At 34.1% G+C, this 21,907-nt stretch overlaps 4 protein-coding genes across 4 annotated transcripts; 2 read left to right on the top strand and 2 right to left on the bottom strand.

Annotated features, from left to right (window-relative positions):
* Positions 1 to 1,131: 1,131 nt before the first annotated feature.
* Positions 1,132 to 1,644, top strand: LOC120420281 (uncharacterized). Its single transcript, XM_039583279.1, has one exon. The coding sequence runs from the start codon at positions 1,132 to 1,134 to the stop codon at positions 1,642 to 1,644; it is 513 nt and encodes a 170-aa protein (XP_039439213.1).
* A 2,797-nt stretch (positions 1,645 to 4,441) lies between these two features.
* On the bottom strand, positions 4,442 to 5,149 carry LOC120420306 (uncharacterized). The gene is made up of 2 exons (XM_039583303.2): positions 5,103 to 5,149; positions 4,442 to 5,021 (listed from the first exon to the last, which is right to left on the bottom strand). Exon 2 carries the CDS (start codon positions 4,929 to 4,931, stop codon positions 4,479 to 4,481), a length of 453 nt encoding a protein of 150 aa, XP_039439237.1. The 5' UTR covers positions 4,932 to 5,021; positions 5,103 to 5,149; the 3' UTR covers positions 4,442 to 4,478.
* Positions 5,150 to 9,171: 4,022 nt separating this feature from the next.
* Positions 9,172 to 9,651, bottom strand: LOC120420282 (uncharacterized). Its single transcript, XM_039583281.1, has one exon. It carries the CDS (start codon positions 9,649 to 9,651, stop codon positions 9,172 to 9,174), a length of 480 nt encoding a protein of 159 aa, XP_039439215.1.
* A 3,887-nt stretch (positions 9,652 to 13,538) lies between these two features.
* On the top strand, positions 13,539 to 14,021 carry LOC120420283 (uncharacterized). Its single transcript, XM_039583282.1, has one exon. The coding sequence runs from the start codon at positions 13,539 to 13,541 to the stop codon at positions 14,019 to 14,021; it is 483 nt and encodes a 160-aa protein (XP_039439216.1).
* Positions 14,022 to 21,907: the final 7,886 nt, after the last annotated feature.

Here is a 21,907-nt window from a genome sequence, read left to right as displayed (position 1 = left end):
TTTCCACATTTATCTGATTGCTATATCATTGTTTGACGATCTGAATCAATGTGCAATGTTTAAGCCATCTAACAAAACAAAGCAAGATTTGCATTCATTGACAAATAATTGACGAGTGATAAAACGAACTATTATTGCCCGTGAAATCACTGAAAGATTCAGTTAGAAAAGGCAACCAGACGTGCATTGGCACGCTCTGCACTGGCACTTCAATTTTAGCACTTACACCAAGTTCAAAGCATGCTACTCCAGCCCAGTGCTAGTGCTAATATTTAGCACTCCCATTTAGCACTCATAGATTTTTTTCCTTTTTAGGGAGTCTTTTTAATAAAAGTTCTCAAGCAAATTTAATTACCGGTCAACGGGAATCTATTACAACTGCAACATACCTAATTCCAGATTCTTCCATAAAAATAAATCTCAGGGTCCGCAAAATCTTCAGAATGTTTAAATTCAAATTTTGTACCCATTCAAATGCCAGCCTTGTTACGTCCATTTATGTCTCCAGGCCACCTGGAACTGATTTTCGGGTACTTCCAACGAACAACTTGATTATTCCATGAAGCTTATTATTTTGATTCCAGGACAATAATCTGCGTTGATTTAAAAAAAATTACGATTTTGCTAAAAGCAAAAAAAAAAAGTTCACCTTGAAGGGATCAGAACCATGGAACAGACCGAACAGACGGTAATAACTAAATTCATGCCATTTCAATAACAAATACTGTTAAAATAACAAAAAGTGTTTTGGAATATTCTTGCAAAATCCATTTTTGCATAAGAGTTTAATAACAGTTTATGTTATCATAACGAAATTTGTTATTGGTCTGATATTGGTTGAAAGCCAAAACAACTTTGGAATAACATTTTTTGTTATGGAAGAATACCTCAAACCGTTATTGGGATGATCGGATTAGTTGTTAAAATAACAAAAAATAATAACAAAGATTTGTTCGAAGAATAACTAAAATCGTTATTAGTCTGTTATTACAATAACAATTCAATAACAAAAAAATCATAACGACGAATAACAAATCTTGTTATAAATAACATAAAATGTTATTAGCCTAGTATGTTCAAATATCAAAAAATGTTATTCCGAAGTTATTTCCGTCTGCTCGGGAATTCAAAATGAACGGTCTTCAAATAGTTGCCCTGGCGTTACAGCTAGTTTCCACTGCCTTGGCCAACCCCTGGGGAGGCGACGGACAGTGCGTGCAATTGCGGAGCGTTTTCACCGACATGGACTTGATTAGCTCTGACTACACTCATGACGCCGATCGGCGCCATGTCGTTGTCCATATGACTAAAAACCAAAACTGGGTCATCATATCGGACGAGCGGTACCGCGGCTACTACAAGCTCAAGCACTACAGATTGGGCGAAGTGTTGTTCGAGTCGGTTCAGAGCTGGAACGGCAATTACATCTTCACCTGGATTCCGAAAAGAATCATCAACGATGGGGGTGCCTCGTGGAACATTACCTGGGTCAGCCATGGAGTTTACATTCTCAAAAATAAAAAGTTCGGACACTGCTTTTGGACCAAAGGGGCCGAAGACTGGGTAGGTGCATACGGAGGCTGTGACCATGAGGAGTACCAGTGGAAAATAAGAAAGCTACCGTGTGGAGTTGGAGAATCGTGAAAGTAAATCTGTCAAAAAAAACAACAGTTTTTTTTCGGAACTCTGCTAAAATAATAATTCCGAAAAAATCCTTTAAACCTCTAGACATTTAAAAGAGAATATGGTTACAATGGAAATACACACACTTCAATTGTCAGGGAGAGAGGTCGATGAACTTTGGACTCCAGATACTTATACACGGAGAAAAAAAGAGTTCCTAAAATCGTGAACAAGCGTTCATGAAAATGGGAACCACGAACAAAGTGTTCAAAAATCATGGTACGTTTTTCAAAATCGTACCATGGGATTGAACACTTTGTTCGAGGATCACATTTTCATGAACGCTTGTTCACGATTTTGGGAACTCTTTTTTCTCCGTGTAGGTCTTAACTCAAAGGAGTCCTTAGATAATCAAGGCCATTTATAATACCAGCAAAGTAGTCAACCATACTCGCTGATCCTATAGGGATATTAGCTAAAGTCAAAATCATACGACATCTTGTTTGTTACAGCGGTAAACACTTTAGCTACAACTCCAGGAAGTCTTTTGATAAAGGTGGAACTCGCAACTTGAGAGGACGTGATGGATGGAAGCGTTTAGGTGTGCGTGTTGATGGTATCGTGCATGTATGGTGAGTTGTGAGAGGGTAGTCAGTGTTGCCAAGTAAAAACTTAAGTCGGTTTTGAGTGAGAGAGATGCATGATATTTAAAGTATTCAAGTTGAAGTGAGAAGACGAGCGGAAGGGCGCTCGCAGTGTGCTGTTTGAAAGAGAAAGCAGAGCGAATGTAAAAAAAGAGTTGCCAGTGTTGCCACCGTCACCGCGAAGAGTACAGAAAAAGAAGACAAATGCTTACTGGATTGGGTTTGACCCAGTTGGCCGAACTCCGAAAAGCAGAATCGAAAATTCGAAGAATAATTTTATTGTAACATTGTGAACAATAACACCGACCAATTTAATTCCTGTGCATTCCCAATTCGAGGATAAGCATAACATCAAGTTTTGGCAGTTTTTTTGGTTTTGTTTTTTTTGCGAAATTTTTAGTGAGTTTGCATGGAGGAAGGGAGTGTGGACGAGCGACGTTCGCTGCTGCGTTTGTGCGGTTTGAGTGGCCGGTGGAGGTGCAGACGACGGGCTGTACTTCCGGAATGTCAAGGCAGCCGTCGAGATCATTAAAGATGGTGAGTTCGTTCTTTGTTGAATGTATTTGTGATTTTGCATGACAGAGAGTATGCGTGAGTAAAACTGGCAGCTGTGGCAGCGACATTTTTTTGTAAATAAGCGAGAAGTGAGAAATGCCATGAATCATTTTAAGAATATTGTGATTAATCATGATTGTAAGGAAGCATGAATGAGTACTATTTTTAACTTAAATTAAATATTAGTGCCACGTGAATAATATCAACGAAACAATTCAACTCTATCATTTGGATCGTGTATGGATGGAAGCATGAAAGGATTCAATTTTATTATTTTTTCATTGACCTATTTATTTTAATGTATCAATTTATTTTACCTTATTTATTCATTTCAATCTATCTATTTACTTTAATTTATCTTTGTATGCATCTTATATTTTACCGTAATCTGGGGTGAATCGGGACTACAGTCTGAATAGGGACAGCAGTTTCTAGAGCACTTAAAGCTTTTAAATTTGGAAATGAATGTACACATTTTGTTGGCCTGAGTCTGTTCTAACCGAAACCAACCAGAAAAATCAAAATATTGCGCTCCAACATGGTTAAAACTGCTGTCCCAATTCGCCCCATGTGTCCCGATTGACCCCAGTTTACGGTACATATTTTCCCCCACTTTCCATCTTCTTTTTTTCTTTCCTTCTTTCAAGTCGCGTAAATAATAATATACCGGTCGTTAAACGAGAATGTCTAACTTGAGTTCATGCGTCGCTTTTACGGATTCGTTCTCCTCTTACTCTGATCTTATTTTTCCGATAATTATAAATATAACGTAAAAGATAAAACTACCTATAACGACTTTGGCTTAAAAATGTACCATTCGTGATAGTGTCACTTTATTATTAACTGCTCGAAACGAAATTTTCAGTTACTATTGTTCGTAATTTTGTCGGTCTCGTAGATCACTATTTTCGGAACATTTCATCATAAAATCCTGCAACACGATGAAATCATTGTAAAACTCACTTTAAAATTTTGATATAATTTAGTCGGGAACCACAAAAAATACAATTTAATATATTGCTTAAATAGTAAAAGGAGGGAAAAGCCCTTCTCACAGCGTCGTTGCTCGGAAGGCACGCCGACGGGGGAATGAATGATAATTTGGCACCGCGTTCGAATTAAAACTATTTCTAAATCATTGATTGTGTGTCTTACAGCAGCCGGCTGCCTAAGACCTATAAATTTACAACTGATAAACAAATTACTTATGGTCGCATCACTTACCACGGTGAATCCTGACCTCATACCCATCTTACTAACCCCTCAAAACTCATGTGATACTTTGTCGGAGACGCAGTCGATTTGGCGGTCCCATCACTCAAGTATCGGACTAACATTCCCATCCACTTCCCCGTGTCTTACCACTGGTCGTGGCCGGCGTCGGTATTGATCAGCACGATAGGGACCTTTGAAAATTGCGAAGGGGTGATGATTGGTTCCTACTTTTCATCTGTGGTCCACGGAGCAATTTTTGGGGGTCCTGGTCAATAACGAAGTAGCAGCTACGGGTAGACACCAATGCTATGCTAACTCCAGGAAGTCTTTTGATAATTTAGACTTCCTTGGATTTGAAGAAGTAAGTGAGAAATGTACCGATACAAACAATTTTATGGATTTATTTTGCTTGAATCTGATTTTAACTCCTTCAATGTGCAATCAACCACAAGCTTCCAAAAGCCACTCGTATTTCTCGCCGTCACAATCTTTATCGCCGATCAGCACGGTGCCTCCCTTGGCCATCATGCAGTGGTCATATTTTACATTCTTGATGTGAAACTTATCTCCCCGCGCCTTAGTGACGATCCACTGGGCAGCTTTGCCCTTGTCCTTTTTCTCAGACTTGGGATTGTAGGTAAACACGTTGCCGTACTTTGTGCTCTTTTTCGACTCGTACAACTCTTCGTCCATCGTTTCCAGCTTGATCTTGTGGAAAGCGCCATCCGGCAGGATATTCCAACGACAGTTGTCTATTTTTTGCTCAGAATCCTTGTATTTTAGCACAAACTTTGGGCTGTGAACGCTCCTAATCTTGACACATCCCGTGGGAATCTGGGCTAGAGCTGCTGGAACTAGCACCATAACCAATCTTAACAGAATCGTGCCGTTCATTGCTGGCCACTGTTTCTTCGTTGAAAAAAACTCTACTGAATTATGCTCAATAGATTGGTCCAAAACTACACTGACTCAACCATGTTAAACCTAAAAGAAAATAGCATTAATTTATGCCTAGTTAGGGTCATGAAACATCTTTAGCTAGAAAAAATATAACTTTATACTCACCTGGGGAAAATTTATGGAGTATCAATGCTAATGTGAAGGTTTTGAATTTCAAGATTTTAATAATTAAGTCTAAATGCAACTATTTATATGAGTTTAGGAACACATTTTATTTAAAATTTCTCACACATTTTTAAATGCTTATTTCAAAATAAATATATTGCAAACATGCTACATTAGTAATAATTTAAATATAAATATAGACTATAGAGAAGAAAGCTTTGTACCACATGTTTGCATTGCAATATTTTGATTTTGTAATAATCTCCTGAACCACATAATGCAATTTTATCGTTATTTGAGATATTTTTTATTGTGTTTTTGTATTTTTGTATTTTTGTATTTTTGTATTTTCATATTTTTGTATCTTTGTATTTTTGTATTTTTGTATTTTTGTATTTTTGTATTTTTGTATTTTTGTATTTTTGTATTTTTGTATTTTTGTATTTTTGTATTTTTGTATTTTTGTATTTTTGTATTTTTGTATTTTTGTATTTTTGTATTTTTGTATTTTTGTATTTTTGTATTTTTGTATTTTTGTATTTTTGTATTTTTGTATTTTTGTATTTTTGTATTTTTGTATTTTTGTATTTTTGTATTTTTGTATTTTGTATTTTTGTATTTTTGTATTTTTGTATTTTTGTATTTTTGTATTTTTGTATTTTTGTATTTTTGTATTTTTGTATTTTTGTATTTTTGTATTTTTGTATTTTTGTATTTTTGTATTTTTGTATTTTTGTATTTTTGTATTTTTGTATTTTTGTATTTTTGTATTTTTGTATTTTTGTATTTTTGTATTTTTGTATTTTTGTATTTTTGTATTTTTGTATTTTTGTATTTTTGTATTTTTGTATTTTTGTATTTTTGTATTTTTGTATTTTTGTATTTTTGTATTTTTGTATTTTTGTATTTTTGTATTTTTGTATTTTTGTATTTTTGTATTTTTGTATTTTTGTATTTTTGTATTTTTGTATTTTTGTATTTTTGTATTTTTGTATTTTTGTATTTTTGTATTTTTGTATTTTTGTATTTTTGTATTTTTGTATTTTTGTATTTTTGTATTTTGTATTTTTGTATTTTTGTATTTTTGTATTTTTGTATTTTTGTATTTTTGTATTTTTGTATTTTTGTATTTTTGTATTTTTGTATTTTTGTATTTTTGTATTTTTGTATTTTTGTATTTTTGTATTTTTTGTATTTTTGTATTTTTGTATTTTTGTATTTTTGTATTTTTGTATTTTTGTATTTTTGTATTTTTGTATTTTTGTATTTTTGTATTTTTGTATTTTTGTATTTTTGTATTTTTGTATTTTTGTATTTTTGTATTTTTGTATTTTTGTATTTTTGTATTTTTGTATTTTTGTATTTTTGTATTTTTGTATTTTTGTATTTTTGTATTTTTGTATTTTTGTATTTTTGTATTTTTGTATTTTTGTATTTTTGTATTTTTGTATTTTTGTATTTTTGTATTTTTGTATTTTTGTATTTTTGTATTTTTGTATTTTTGTATTTTTGTATTTTTGTATTTTTGTATTTTTGTATTTTTGTATTTTTGTATTTTTGTATTTTTGTATTTTTGTATTTTTGTATTTTTGTATTTTTGTATTTTTGTATTTTTGTATTTTTGTATTTTTGTATTTTTGTATTTTTGTATTTTTGTATTTTTGTATTTTTGTATTTTTGTATTTTTGTATTTTTGTATTTTTGTATTTTTGTATTTTTGTATTTTTGTATTTTTGTATTTTTGTATTTTTGTATTTTTGTATTTTTTGTATTTTTGTATTTTTGTATTTTTGTATTTTTGTATTTTTGTATTTTTGTATTTTTGTATTTTTGTATTTTTGTATTTTTGTATTTTTGTATTTTTGTATTTTTGTATTTTTGTATTTTTGTATTTTTGTATTTTTGTATTTTTGTATTTTTGTATTTTTGTATTTTTGTATTTTTGTATTTTTGTATTTTTGTATTTTTGTATTTTTGTATTTTTGTATTTTTGTATTTTTGTATTTTTGTATTTTTGTATTTTTGTATTTTTGTATTTTTGTATTTTTGTATTTTTGTATTTTTGTATTTTTGTATTTTTGTATTTTTGTATTTTTTTATTTTTGTATTTTTGTATTTTTGTATTTTTGTATTTTTGTATTTTTGTATTTTTGTATTTTTGTATTTTTGTATTTTTGTATTTTTGTATTTTTGTATTTTTGTATTTTTGTATTTTTGTATTTTTGTATTTTTGTATTTTTGTATTTTTGTATTTTGTATTTTTGTATTTTTGTATTTTTGTATTTTTGTATTTTTGTATTTTTGTATTTTTGTATTTTTGTATTTTTGTATTTTTGTATTTTTGTATTTTTGTATTTTTGTATTTTTGTATTTTTGTATTTTTGTTTGCTTTTCGCATTTTGAGCAACACAATTATTTCATACAGCAGTTTATGCAATCCTGCTCTTGGAATTGTTGATTTATTGCTCCATTTAAAGAAATGTCTCTCTATCGTAATAAAATAATTATTCGTCATTTCGTCACTTAAATGCATTGGCTTCAGCATATAAATAACGAAGCTTGGTGTGTTACCTCAGTCAAAGTTTCAAACTGAAATAAAAACGATAGGAACAATGAAAAAAATACATTTCTTGCTATTAGCTCTAGCATTGTTTTCCGGGACCTTAGCTACGGTTCCAACAGGATGTGTTCACATCAAGAATCGTTATATTAGCCAATACTTGGTCGTAACGGTCACCCATGACGCGGATCGCCGGAACGTAGGCTACGGTAAAGTTGCACACAAGTGGACCATCTCAAAGGAGGGGGATTGGTACAAGATAAAGCACAAAGATCTGGGCGAAGAAATGTTTGAGTCGGTGCAGAATTTTGAAGGGAATTACGTTTTCACTTGGATTCCCAAGTCTGTCATCAACGACGGTGGCGCGGAATGGAAAATCTACGGATCCGGAAGGCCTGGCTACTATTACTTTAAAAACAAAAAACTCAATCATTGCCTGTACACCAATGAATGGTCAGTCACGTACAGAGTGAAAGCTTTGGGTGGCTGCTCGGAATGGAACTATGAATGGGAAATTATACCGGTTGGATGCTGAATCATGTTCAAAATAAAAGTGGATCATTTGTAAAAGCAACGACATCAGAAAATTTAAACATTCAATATCAAAATGCAATTGATTTAGATGACGTATCATGACATTTCCGTCACAATAAAAAAGTGTTATTTGAACATTTTGGAAAAAAATGGTTGAATATTACGTCTATTTCGAAGTTATCACAACATCAATTAAAAAAAATAGTGTTGTAAATAAGTGATCGAAAAAATTATCATTTCGACGCTATCTTGTCGCACCCGCCATTTCGACATTCCGAAAAAAAATGCGTTTTAATGTTTCCCCTTGAATAAACAAAAACTAGAGCACGCAATGCAAACAATAACAAACACGTGTTGTTTGGCTGACCATTCTGTGCATTGTCCCAAAGTTTGGTTGAAGTTGGTTGCTGGAGTCCCGAGTTATAATTACAAATGTTAACGGTAGTCTGACTTGTACGTGCGTCAAACGCGTTCTGACCTGAAATCCTTTTGGCCAGTTGTCGCACTTATATCAATTTTCATGGAGTGACAAGATAGCACGACAAGATTGAAACTGCTTTCATATGTTAAGTGACAAAAATGCACGGAGAAAAAGTTAGGAGATTCAATTTCAGGCATGATGAATAAAACGCTGAGAACTAAAAGTTTGATATTTCAACATCACTGTGATTTAAGTGAAATTGCTTAAAACATACGTAAGTTCACATATTTTGAGATGTTGTATTACACAATTCCTGCCACAAAATCTGTCAACATTACCGTGATTATCTGGTGATCAATACTAAGGCCATTACTATTCTCTATCTAAATATGTCATAAAATCAATATCTAGAAAAGGGCGAATAAGTCGTTTTCCGTAAAACTGAAAATGCAATTTTATTCGTTTTTTGTTTTAAATTTATTCATTTTAGGAATTGTTTCTTTATAAGACATACCCAAAAAATATATGTGCATGACACAATCAATCTGCTTGGTTTAATTCCTGCACGAGGTAGAAACAATTTTCCACTCATACTTTTTACTGTCGCAGTTTGCATAGGCTCCAATCCAGTTCGACAGCATGCCCTTAGCGTACAAGCAGTGTCCATATTTGACATTTTTAATGTGAAAGAATCCCTGCTCCGACTGGGTTATTCTCCAGCCTCGGCCTCTCGCTCGGTCCCTCGGGGTCCACAGGAAGACAAAGTTTCCATTTTGGCTCTTATCGGACTCGTACAGCTCCTCCTTGAGCAAACCGTGGGTGATCCTGTAATTGATGCCGTCTTGCCGGATGACCCAGTGCTGGTTGCCGGTTTTATCCAACGATACGTGGCGCCGTTCCGAGTCGTAGCTGGACGAACTCACCAGATACTTGTCCATGTGGCGATTCTTGATCGTCACACATCCCGTTGGGGCATGGGCCAAGGCCACCGGAGCAAGCAGCAGAACCGACCACAGTAGAAGAGCAGTGTTCATGGTTTTTTCCAACTGATTCCATGAAATAAATCTCAAGTTATGCTTCGTTTTTATACTGATTTGAAGGAACTATCGACAAGCTGGTAAAATAAATTGAGAAATTAAATTCTATAAAATTTCACAACCTAGTTTAATCAATAAAACTTCCAGTTACCAGCGTTTGTGTGTTGCAATTGGAATGTAACTTCAACTGTTTACACCACGTGAGCGGCTTTGTTTGTTACGTTGCTACATCATAGAATAATGCATTATTTACATTTACTTTTCTTTGCTTGACCAAGCAGTAAGTAAATGCTACAGTCGACTCTCTGGCTGTCGATCTTCTCAATATCAATATTGCTCCATATTTCGATGAATTCTTCAGTAATTTCAATCTGCATACTTCAATTCTCTTCATTCCTCGATATTTTCTCATCCTTGAAGGATCTCTTCCTCGACGGTCCCTTGGATTCTGTTTGCTTTAAAAATCTTTTCCGGTTGTCAATATTGTCACTATCTCAAGGCTTGCATAGACATTTTTCTTTGCGAAACGAAGCTTTGAAGGGTGTTTGACATAAGTTTGTTTTTGTTTGCTGGACGTTGCCATGATTCTCTCCCATAGCTGGGTATCAAGAAAAAAAATATTTTCAATCGAGTCTTCATTTTGAATCGTTCTGTAAACTGATGATTCTCTTCCTCGACGGTCCCTTGGATATTGACAACCAGAGAGTCGACTGTATCTGTATCTGCGGCGCTTACGTCACAGGAGCAGGAAAATAGGAAGAAGAAAGCAGCAGCTTCCCACCCTCCTCAGCGAAGTACGAGCGCAGCCGTTCCTGCAGTTGGACAGCGTACGGTTCAAGCGGATAATTCAGCGTTCCCTCCTGGTTGGGTCGTTCGTTCGCCAGCGTGGTTTCTGCCGGTAGTGGCAATGCGGCCCAGCAAGAAGTCACCGGGGAAGATCTCTTCACCCTGCCGGAGTTCTTTGCTCTCGCGGGGGAGATGTTGACGCGGTTTCGGAGCTGCCGGACTAAGGCGAACAATTCCTGGCCAATTCCTTTTTGAAAAAAAATTTCTCACTCTTGTCTATTCAATAGCTATAAGTAATAATGCTTTCGATTGAACTACGATGTAACACACAGCTGGAAGGAACTCCAAAACTCTGTTTTGCACCTAAATGAACTCATTGTAACTTGAATATTCACAAATAAACCCGAATTGAATTGAATTGAAATTGAAAATCCCTATGGTACACTTGCCCCACCTGAACATGATTTTTTGAAAGCTCTCAACAAAAATAACCAAAAGTTAAAACATACTTTATAATAAGTGCAGGTCATTGGTAGGGACACTACTGATCTAGGAAAAATAGCATTTTGATAAAATGAGCATTAAACGTACCCTAAGCCTTATTTTGTACATTTCAAATATTATAAGAAAACAAAGGTTTTGGAAAAAAACTTCATTCAATCTTATGCTCAGTGGCGTTTACGTCGTTTTGGCGGTTATGTGGTAGTAGAATCAGCTAATTGCATTGCTAGCAACAATTTCTCATACAGGAAATAATAAAATTGTAAAAATTACTGCCGTACGAGCGATTGTTCCTCTTGCCCCATATGGTCGTCTTGCCCCACCTTCCCCTATAGCCCCAGAACCTAGCCTGAAATTTTGAGCGCATTCGGGTAATGTTTAGTTGGTCAACTGTTGACCTGAAGCTATAATGGAAGTTCAATAAATTTAATTTATTGAAAAGTTGGAAGCATTGCCATCGAGAGCAGAGGCTGGCGGTGTGCGGTCTGCGGAATTTGAATTGTTTAGTTGGCATTTTTTATAGTAAATCGCGTGAAAAGTAGTGAAAAGATTATACAATGTGTAGATTTCATGTGGAAAGTGAAGATTTCCTGCAATTTTGGGAATTTGGACTGTTTTTTTTCGTGATTTTTGTTTTCTACTCCGCTTGGTCACGGGTTTGACAGTTTATCAAGGCGGCTTCGCTCTTGCAGTCAGGGGTGCCAGGTTGCCAGATAAATCTGGCATTGCCAGTTTTTTTGAGTGCCAACTTGAAAAAAAAAATTTCAATTTCTTCCTCGAATTGTTTTATTGATGCATTTTGTTTATTTTGTAAATCTATAATGTATAAAAAGTGAAAATACACTGTTTTTGAACACAAAATAGCTAATTACTTTGAGAAAAGTGGCTTGCCAGATTTTTCCAGATTTTTTGCCAGATTTTGTTCTGTTCAGACCTGGTAACCCTGCTTGCAGTAGTATTAGTGTGAAATGGGCTAGCTCGTTCTAAGGGTGGTAATCATCTCGTTAGAAAATCCAAATAGTGCGAAAAAATAAAAGCAGTTTATCAAGGAATATTTTTGGAAGTGTCATCAAGCAGCGCTCAAGCCATTTCATCTGATACTGGAGAAAGTATTGCAGATGGAGAAAAAGTACTTGGAAGATCAGCAAAGCTTGGTGGGCGGTCTGCGATCGAAATAATATCACAGATCTTCGCTACAAATTCCTAAGATGATTGAGGACTCGATTTTTGATAGTGTTGCGAGGGAGAGAGAAATAAAAAAAAAACTGAACAGGAATTGAAAATACGACACATGCTGGATAGTTTTGTTGATATTGGTTCGCGAACTTTGTGTAAAAGATTATTTTTAGAACAAGATCAGTGAGGAAGGCAAAACGTGTTCTACTGTTCGTCACAAAATCTTCGTTTTTAAGCAATTTGCCATTGACTGATGTGGTTCTAAACCAAATTGTGTCTAAAGTTGTGCAATTTACTTCAATTATTTTGTTTTTATTTTTTATTGTCAAAAAATATTAGGTTTGCATCAATTATTTTTTCAATAAATAAAAATGTACATTACTTAAATAAATCATCCTTGATTCCATTAAACCGGTTACAAATCACTTTTTCAGTATCTCCGCGGGATGCTTGCATTTGAATTGACGAATTTGCCATTCGTACGATTCACCTTGGCAGTCTCCGTATGCATTAACTATATTAAAAAACCCATTTGTGTACAAACAGTGCTGAGTTTTCACATTTTTTATGTAGAAACATCCTCGTTTACCGCTGGGCGTAATTATCCAATCATCCATCGTTCCTTGATCCGTTCTGGCCAGCAAAGTGTACACGTATTTCCCATCAGTCTCGTACAGCGGTTCCTTCGTCTCGGCGTGGCTTATCTTGTAATGGTCTCCTTGCTTCTCGATGATCCATTGCTGGGCCACTTCAGCGTACGACACGTGACGACGCTGGTTGTTATCGCGTCGTGATTTGACCAAAAATCTTTTAATTTTAAAGTTTCTTATTTCCACACAACCCAGTGGAACTTGTTGGGAGAAAATAACGGGGACAAGGGCCAGAAGCAGAAACAATGTTATTTTATAATTCATTGTTACGAACTATTTCTACTGTAACCTTGAACTGATAAACATGTCGATTTGATTTTATACATTTATTTCAGTGATATTAAACACCTGTTTCAATGTGAAGATACTGTTTATTGATTTAGTTTAATTATTAGCTATCTGAGGAAAAGTAATCAGCACAGGTACACTTAGCTCATTTAATATCTGATTACGTTTAAAAAAAAAACCATATTTTTTTATTCGATGAACTTAGGTAATCGAAATTTAACAATATTACAATAAGTATTAAAAGGATAGCGGCCAAAATGTTTGTTCAATTGCTCTTTTGAGTTTAAAAGATTTAATTTTGGTCAAGATACAATTATTGCTCAGCCAACAATTTCAGTATCCAATTTCAATAGTATTGGAAAATCTAAATTTTCATGCATTTTAAATGCATTAATCATGCTTTAGATTCAACCGATTGGTAAAAAACTGTGATAAGCTTCAATAAATACAGTTCCAATACTGTTTCTTCCCAAGTTCACTCAAATGCAACCAACACTGCTGATACTCTGCCTAGCCCTGGTTCCGGCCATCCTGGCCGACCTGGAAGTTCCGCTGGGTTGTGTCGAAATAAGAAACCGTGACATTGACCGATTCCTGGTCAGTAGCACCCCACGCGACAACGATCGGCGCCACGTCGGATACAACGCCAAGGCTGAGCAGTGGTACATCGAAAAGGACGGCAACGACTACCGGATTGTCCACTACAAGTTGGGCGAGGAGCTGATCGAGTCGGCTCAAACGTGGAATGGGAACTATGTCTTCACCTGGAAAGCAAAAGATCATACGATTAACGGGTTGTGGAAAATTTATCGAGCTGGGCCAAAGACGAATTATTTTATCATAAGGAACGTCAAGTTTGGACACTGCCTGTGGACCAAAGGAGTAGGGGGCTGGATTGGAGCTTATCCGGAATGTTACGGTTGGGAGTTCCAGTGGCAGATTCACAAATTTAAATGCAAGAAATGAAGTGCTAAGTTAAATAAAGTTTAAGTATTTTTGCATCTGTTTAAACCGCGTCGATGATTCAGTTCTTCAATTTCTTAGCAGTCGCGAACATTTAAAGCATAGCATTGCGGGTCTGCACCAATGGAGGTTAGAGGAATTTCATCGGGCCGATGAAAATGGTTGAATGCGCATTGTATTAAATGATTTGGATGTTTGTTAATGTATATGTGAGTCTGTAGAGTAGTATCTAATAAGCATATAGTTTGTTATAATAATAAATAATAAATATAATAAATATGATAAATATAATCAAAATAATTCCAGGAAACTGTAAAAAATAGCGGTAATAGAAAATATAAATGTTCCGAATATTTCCCATGCTGTTTTAAAAAGTTTCGTTGATTTAAGTAATTCAATCATTTATGGTATGAGGAGATGGTATGTTACAGAAAAGAAATAGGACAAGGAATGATATGAACATTTTAATAAATCATATAGTGAGTAGAAATATTTACATGTAGACATTTAATTCAAAATAATTCCGGGAAGCTGTAAAAAATTTCGTTTTTTTGTAAAAAATAACAATAGTTTAAAAACTAATACTCCAGATGGAACCATAAATAAAACACCAGAGACACAAGAATCCAAACACGCGGCTTCGCACTAGCGCGTCCATCCCGGGAGTTCCCGGGACAAAAAAAAATCCCGGGATTTTCCCTAAACCGGGAATTCCCGAATCCCGGGATTTTTTTTAATAATTTGTCCCGGGAAAAGAATAAGGAAACAGATTAACAGTTCAATACTTTGTATTCGATAAGGTTTTAAAAGCATTAAAAAATTTGTATTTGGCATATATCAAGATTTATTTGGCTTATAAGGAAAAATTATTTAAATTTTAGTTTACGGATCCGCAAAATAATTAACGCTTTAAAAAATTTCTTTAATTTTTTTTTAATATTTACGTTAAAAGATGATTATACACTTAAAAAGTGACTAAAAGATAATTTGTAAAATATGTTTTGTATAAATCATGAAATTCCAAACTTTTCTAAAATATTACATTGGATGGATTCGTTTCTTGTTTTTCACAGTTTAAATGAATTTTTTAATGCTTTTGTAATCATTTTATAAAAAAAATAAATGAAATATATAAATAAAAATCTTGAGATTATTAATATAGAATAATTTGAAACACATTGGATTGCTTCGGATGATTCTGGGTTCGATTCCCATCTGCTGCAACCTTCCATCGGATGAGGAAGTAAAATGTCGGTCCCGGCCTTGGTTGTTAGGCTGTTAAGTCATTCCAGGTGTAGGAGTCGTCTCCATGCCATAAGTACAAACAACACACCAAACCAAGCCTACTCCGGTGGAATCGCTGGCGGCGATTGGACTCGCAATCCGAAGGTCGTCAGTTCAAACACTGGGGTGGAAGGTTCCTTGGAGTAGAAAGAGGTTTGGATGCTCTCCCCATTCAAGCCTTCGGACTCCTAGGTTCGAGCAGAAACTTGCAACAGAGACCACAAAAGACCCGGTGGTCGTTAATGTGGATGGTTTGATTGATTGATTTTGGATTGCTTCATTAAAAATCCAAAGCACAACAAAGAACAAAGAACAAAGAGTATTGAGCTAATTCTTTGATTTTTTGCTTGAAAGGCATAACAAATTTAATTAAAACGTAGATTTTATGGCTGTTTCAAAAATTTCCCGGATTCCCGGAAATTCCCGGGATTTTAGAAATATTTTTCTCGTTTCCCGGGAAATAAAAAACCCGGGAAAATTGGATGCCCTACACCTTCCACAGAATTTGACATGAACACGACCACGAATACAGCACAAAAAGAAAACACCACAAAAATCCATCTTCCCGGCACTGCTGCTCACACGATACTCTTCACAATAGTTTTTTTTTCTAACAACAACAAACCATTTTTCCGAGATATCGTCAGTAGAAAATTACAGGCTAATTATGTGACACTTATGATAGCTTCAATTTAAAAAAAAAATTAAACATTGATTAAACAATTTAAACAATTCAAAAGTCCTAATAATGACCTAAAACATTGCCGAAGACACCAATTCGATCAGAAAGTTTCTCCTCATGATAAAGGGTTCAAAATATTCACAAGCTTATTTTGAAATTCAAAACATTGTTACATCATCAATTTGCTACACGGTAGCATTGTTGCACCTTAACACCTATGCATAGTCATTGTTTCATTAGCCTGGTTAGCCTGGCTTAAGCCATGGTTCATGGTTCACTGAACCAGGATTGAACCACAAAGGGAGGTTTAAGCCGAACCAATTTTATTTGTGAACCTAGCCTAACCGGTTCATTTGGTTCACTCTGTTTTGAAATTATCTGTAGGGCATCTAATTTATCAGAGTTTAGAATATCCCTGGAAACGGTAAAACAAAATTTTTTGAATCCCCGGAATTCCCAGAATCCCGGGAATTTGTTGTTTGGAAATTGGAAACAGTCATCAAATCTACGTTTCATTATATTTTTTATGTTTTTCTAGCTTAACATCATAGAATTAACTCAATACTTTTAATTGGTGATAATCTACACTTCAATCTCAACAAGGACTTTAGATTAACGATAGCTTAAATTAAAAATGATTTTGTTTTTTGTTCTTTGTCATGCTTTGGATTTCAAACCACAAATTTTAATCTTATGTGATTCAAATTAAATTAGTGTTAAAAATATATTTCTATTATTTTATTATATGACATGACTAAAAGCTAAAAAAAATCTTTGAAAGTGTCTAAAAAACATGAAACGACGACAAATATAATTATACCAGTCAATGTCAACAGTTATATCAAACTGTTGACATTGACTGGTATTATATTAAATCATATTTTATAAATTGTCTGTAAGTCACTACTGGGAAAAATCGAGACGGGATTTTAGAGCAATAAATTTGTATATCGGTGTACTAATTATTTTCTCATGCTCCTGTTTCAAAACATTCTGCCAAAAATGGCTTAAACAGCTACCTTAATTTGTTAAATTTGTTCTGATCTGCCCCAGATGCCGGTGTTTTATGAAAAACATTCAAATCATTCAAAATCATAAATATACGTAATATAATACCCAACTTTTAAAAATATTTTACAATTATATAGAAAATATTTAATACGCTAGGAGTTTTACAAATCCATAAACTTTTTTTTCAATTTTCCCTACTAAGCCAAATAAATGCCCTTATATGCCAAATACATATTTAAACCCATGTAACATTTTAGGCTTTATCAAAGCTGTCACAACCGCTTTAAAACCTATCAGCCAAAACCAACATTAAAACCACTAAGTCGTAACAGCCTCCCCAGAACCCCGATAAACTGCCCCTGATCGCATAACTGTCCCATTTGCATTTTCATCACCTTTGAGTTATTGATGCAGTTTGGTTAAAAATCGTGTGCTCTTTCCGAAAAGCCTGTAACATCCAGTTAGGGCGTCCAAATTTCCCGGGTTTTGTATTTCCCGGGAAACGGGAAAAATATTTTTGGAATCCCGGGAATTCCCGAGATCCCGGGAAATTTTCGAAACAGTCATAAAATCTATGTTTTCATTATATTTGATATGTTTTTAAGCTTGAAATCATAGAAATAACTGAATCAAATTAATTGGTGATACTCTACACTGCAATATAAACAATGACGGCAGTTTTCTATAGCTTAAATGAAATTCATTTTTTTGTTCATTGTTGTGCTTTGGATTTCAAATAAACTACAATAATAAAAGATTACACAACAAGGGGTAAATATCGATTACTTTTTCAAAATGTCTGATGTACATAAGAAACTGTTGGCACATTGGTTGTTATGAAAAAGTAAATTATAAATACGACAAGTGCTGGAAAAAATAAGTTTTACAACAAGTTGCTTGCAACATTTTTTGCAATTTTGAATAAACGCTATTTGAATGGAATTTTTGCAAACATCCATGTGTTAAATAAATTCACCGCTAGAAAAAATACTTACTGATACTAGTTTTCAAAAGTTCAACTTGAAAAAAACTTTTACAAAAAAAACATATTTTAAAAATTATCTTCAAGTTACTATCAACTAGGAAAACACAGGAATACAGTCATAATAGGTAAAGAGGAGATTTTAGAGTGATAAATTTGAAAACCGGTTTTCCGTGGAATTTTTGTTATGTTCCTGTTTGAACAAAAGTCATTCAAAATATCGTGCAAAAAAATGGCTTAATAGCTGATTAATGCTGATGTCTGCCGAATATAAATTATAATGCTTTGAAATTATTATCGATTATAAGGTATTCAATTGTTCATCTATTTCCACAACCAAATCTGAATTTCCAGACCAAAATTTGTTTTTTTTTTTAATTTCGGGAATTCCCGGGACAAATTACAAAAAAATCCCGGGATTCGGGAATTCCCGGTTTAGGAAAAATCCCGGGATTTTTGTCCCGGGAATTCCCGGGATGGACGCACTACATCCAGTACTTTGTTCTAGAAATCAGGAGGCAATCCAGTATTTCCGTGAAAACATAACACGTAGCCTTATGTATGGGACAAACTTCAAATGCGTTTTTCTCAGCTTGCTGTTTTTGCATATGGGACATTTAAAACCTACATAGGAATTCAAGGCTTTACAACTGAATCCCAACAACATTCTCAAAGCCTTGATATACCCATTTTTAGGTCAGGAGTTAAGGAAAATTGACGTTTCATACGTCTTCAAACGTCATATGCCAAATAGGTTTTATTTTGGCAAAGTCTTTGTCTTTGTCTTGCCAAATGATAAAATGGAGATGGTTTGCAAAGTCTTTGTCTATGTCTTGCCAAATGATAAAATGGAGATGGTTTGCAAAAATGGCAGTGATAAATAATAGATATTGGAGGTATTCAAAATTATTTGAATGCTTATTTCTCGCAATTGTTGGCTCAAATTCAGCTGCGGTTGATATTTAATTGATAAATATTGGGGAGATAGAGTGAAAAAAAATCAACTCGCTTCATAAAAAATCATTATTTCGTCAGTTGTGTGCTATCTTGTGACAATGACCATTTAGTACTTTTCGAGAAAATCGATTTTTATAGTTTGTTGATAAATAATTTCAAAACTATGAATGATAGAGCCAAGCTTTTAGAAGCAATCGGTTCATATACTATCGCTTAACAAACGCTCCAAGTTTCAACTAATTTGGTTACACCAGTTAAAAGATACAGTAAATAATGTAAACAAAAATCTGAAAAGCAAGTGTCACAAGTGTGTTTCGAAAGTAAAATTGTACTACGTGTCACAAGTGTGCACAGAATTCCCAAACAAACTAAAATAAGCTCAAACCAAAGTTTTAATCGACTTAATCAGTATATTTTTATAAACACAAGGTTGCATTGGCTTTAGAAAGCATGTGTGTACATTAATTTGTGAAAAACAAGAAAAATGTTCCACATTTTCCAACAACATGTATGACGTGTCACAAGTGTGCACAATCATTTTGATGATAAATTGGTCTATGTCACAAGTGTGTATTGCGACATCCGGGAAACGGAATTAACTCATTTTTGACCAAAATGGTCTATGTCACAAGATAGCACACAGCTGACGATTTGTTATCATAGTTTTTAATGTTTAAAAATATTTTATTGCAGTTCTCTGAAATTTTTTTTTTATTATTTATAAACATCTATCGTTATATTAATTATATCAAAAATTTATTATAAATGAGTGTTCTCTATTTTTTTCAACCAAGATGGCGGTCAATCACATGCAATCAGAACACGCGTTTAGCGCCATATTCATGCACTGCTAATTGGCCACGTTAAAAGCTTTCTCAGGAGCTTGTGGTTTTAATTAAGTTTTTTGCATGCCTAATGGCACATGACAGCTAAAACACCCTTCGTTTTAAAGAAGCATGCAATAAAACCGTTTGGCATGACATTGCCATAGAGTTTTCGAGACTCTCTTAAAACTTTCATAAAACCTTATTGAAAGCCATTAAGCTTTTATTGTCACAAGGTTTTAAATCCGAGGTATAAAACCTTGTTAGAATCTACTAATTAGCTCATGATTATTGGTTATGGTGAATGCCCAAATAAAACTATAAAGCAATCAAGATGCTACCATAAAACTTCAATAAAACTAGGTGGTGACTGGTTGGTTTAAAAATGTTACTTGGGATTAAAGCATTACTCAGCTTTTATCCCAAATTTACAATTTTTATCAATAATCTCTGTAATGTTAAAGGAGGCTTGATGCGAACATTATTTTTTTATTTTGTTTGAAAATGTCCAAGAATTCAATTGAAAATTATCACTCTCACCTTCTAGATTGAAATTTGTGCTAATTTTAAATACCTGGCATTTTTTTTCATATAATATTTTCATCGGAAAGATCTGAAAATTTTAAATTAAAATAATAACGTGAACTTGACAGCTAAACATGAATCTATATCGTTGAATGTTCACTAACAGCGACGGGTCATGATCGTCATTTGGATGCTAACGTCAGTCGATACACACAAAGTAGAGCCGTGAGAATACCGAGAGCTCAACACAAAAACACCGCGCGATACGACGACACACGCTCCTCTTTCTTTTTCCCTCTTTTCCTATCTGGGTAATTCTCTACCAACTCACACGAAATCGGGAAAAGTTGCCCCAACCCCTCTTCGATTTGCGTGAAACTTTGTCCTAAGGGGAAACTTTTGTCCCTGAACCGAGGTCCGTTTTTTGATATCTCGTGACGGAGGGGCGGTACGACCCCTTCCATTTTTGAACATGCGAAAAAAGATGTGTTTTTCAACAATTTGTAGCCTGAAACGGTGATTAGATAGAAATTTGGTGTCAAAGGGACTTTTATGTGAAATTAGACGCCCGATTTGATGGCGTACTCAGAATTCCGAAAAAACGTATTTTTCATCGAAAAAAAAAACACTAAAAACGTTTTAAAAATTCTTCCATTTTCCGTTATTCGACTGTAAAAAATTTTGGAACATGTCATTTTATGGGAAATTTAATGTTCTTTTCGAATCTACATTGACCCTGAAGGGTCATTTTTTCATTTAGAACAAAATTTTTCATTTTAAAATTTCGTGTTTTTTCTAACTTTGCAGGGTTATTTTTTAGAGTGTAACAATGTTCTACAAAGTTGTAGAACAGACAATTACACAAATTTTGATATATAGACATAAGGGGTTTGCTTATAAACATCACGAGTTATCGCGATTTCACGAAAAAAAAGTTTTGAAAAAGTTACTTTTTGCGTTTCTCTTTGTTTCGTCGTCCGTGTCTGTCGCGGGTGACCAGAATGGCCATGATCGATGACGACCAACTTTTTCAAAACTTTTTTTCGTAAAATCGCGATAACTCGTGATGTTTATAAGCAAACCCCTTATGTCTATATATCAAAATTTTTGTAATTGTCTGCTCTACAACTTTGTAGAACATTGTTACACTCTAAAAAATAACCTTGCAAAGTTAGAAAAAACACGAAATTTTAAAATGAAAAATTTTGTTCTAAATGAAAAAATGACCCTTCTGGGACAATGTAGATTCGAAAAGTACATTAAATTTCCCATAAAATGACATGTTCCAAAAATTTTTACAGTCGAGTAACGGAAAATGGGAGAATTTTTAAAACTTTTTTAGTGTTTTTTTCGATGAAAAATACGTTTATTCGGAATTCTGAGTACGCCATCAAATCGGGCGTCTAATTTTACACAAAAGTCCCTTTGACACCAAATTTCTATCTCATCACCGTTTCAGGCTGCAAATTATTGAAAAACACCTCTTTTTTCACATGTTCAAAAATGGAAGGGGTCGTACCGCCCCTCCGTCACGAGATATCAAAAAACGGACCTCGGATTCGTGATCAGGGACAAAAGTTACCCCTTAGGACAAAGTTTCACGCAAATCGAAGAGGGGTCGGGG

The sequence above is a fragment of the Culex pipiens genome, chromosome 2, assembly GCF_016801865.2.
Source record: "Culex pipiens pallens isolate TS chromosome 2, TS_CPP_V2, whole genome shotgun sequence".
Taxonomy (NCBI): domain Eukaryota; kingdom Metazoa; phylum Arthropoda; class Insecta; order Diptera; family Culicidae; genus Culex; species Culex pipiens.
The sequence above is the reverse complement of the archived record's forward strand: the minus strand, read 5'-3'. Positions and strand labels throughout refer to the sequence as shown.

Excerpts from the sequence above, each read along its gene's own strand:
- LOC120420281 (XM_039583279.1), top strand. The coding sequence starts at position 1,132 with ATGAACGGTCTTCAAATAGTTGCCCTGGCGTTACAGCTAGTTTCCACT.
- LOC120420306 (XM_039583303.2), bottom strand. The coding sequence starts at position 4,931 with ATGAACGGCACGATTCTGTTAAGATTGGTTATGGTGCTAGTTCCAGCA.
- LOC120420282 (XM_039583281.1), bottom strand. The coding sequence starts at position 9,651 with ATGAACACTGCTCTTCTACTGTGGTCGGTTCTGCTGCTTGCTCCGGTG.
- LOC120420283 (XM_039583282.1), top strand. The coding sequence starts at position 13,539 with ATGCAACCAACACTGCTGATACTCTGCCTAGCCCTGGTTCCGGCCATC.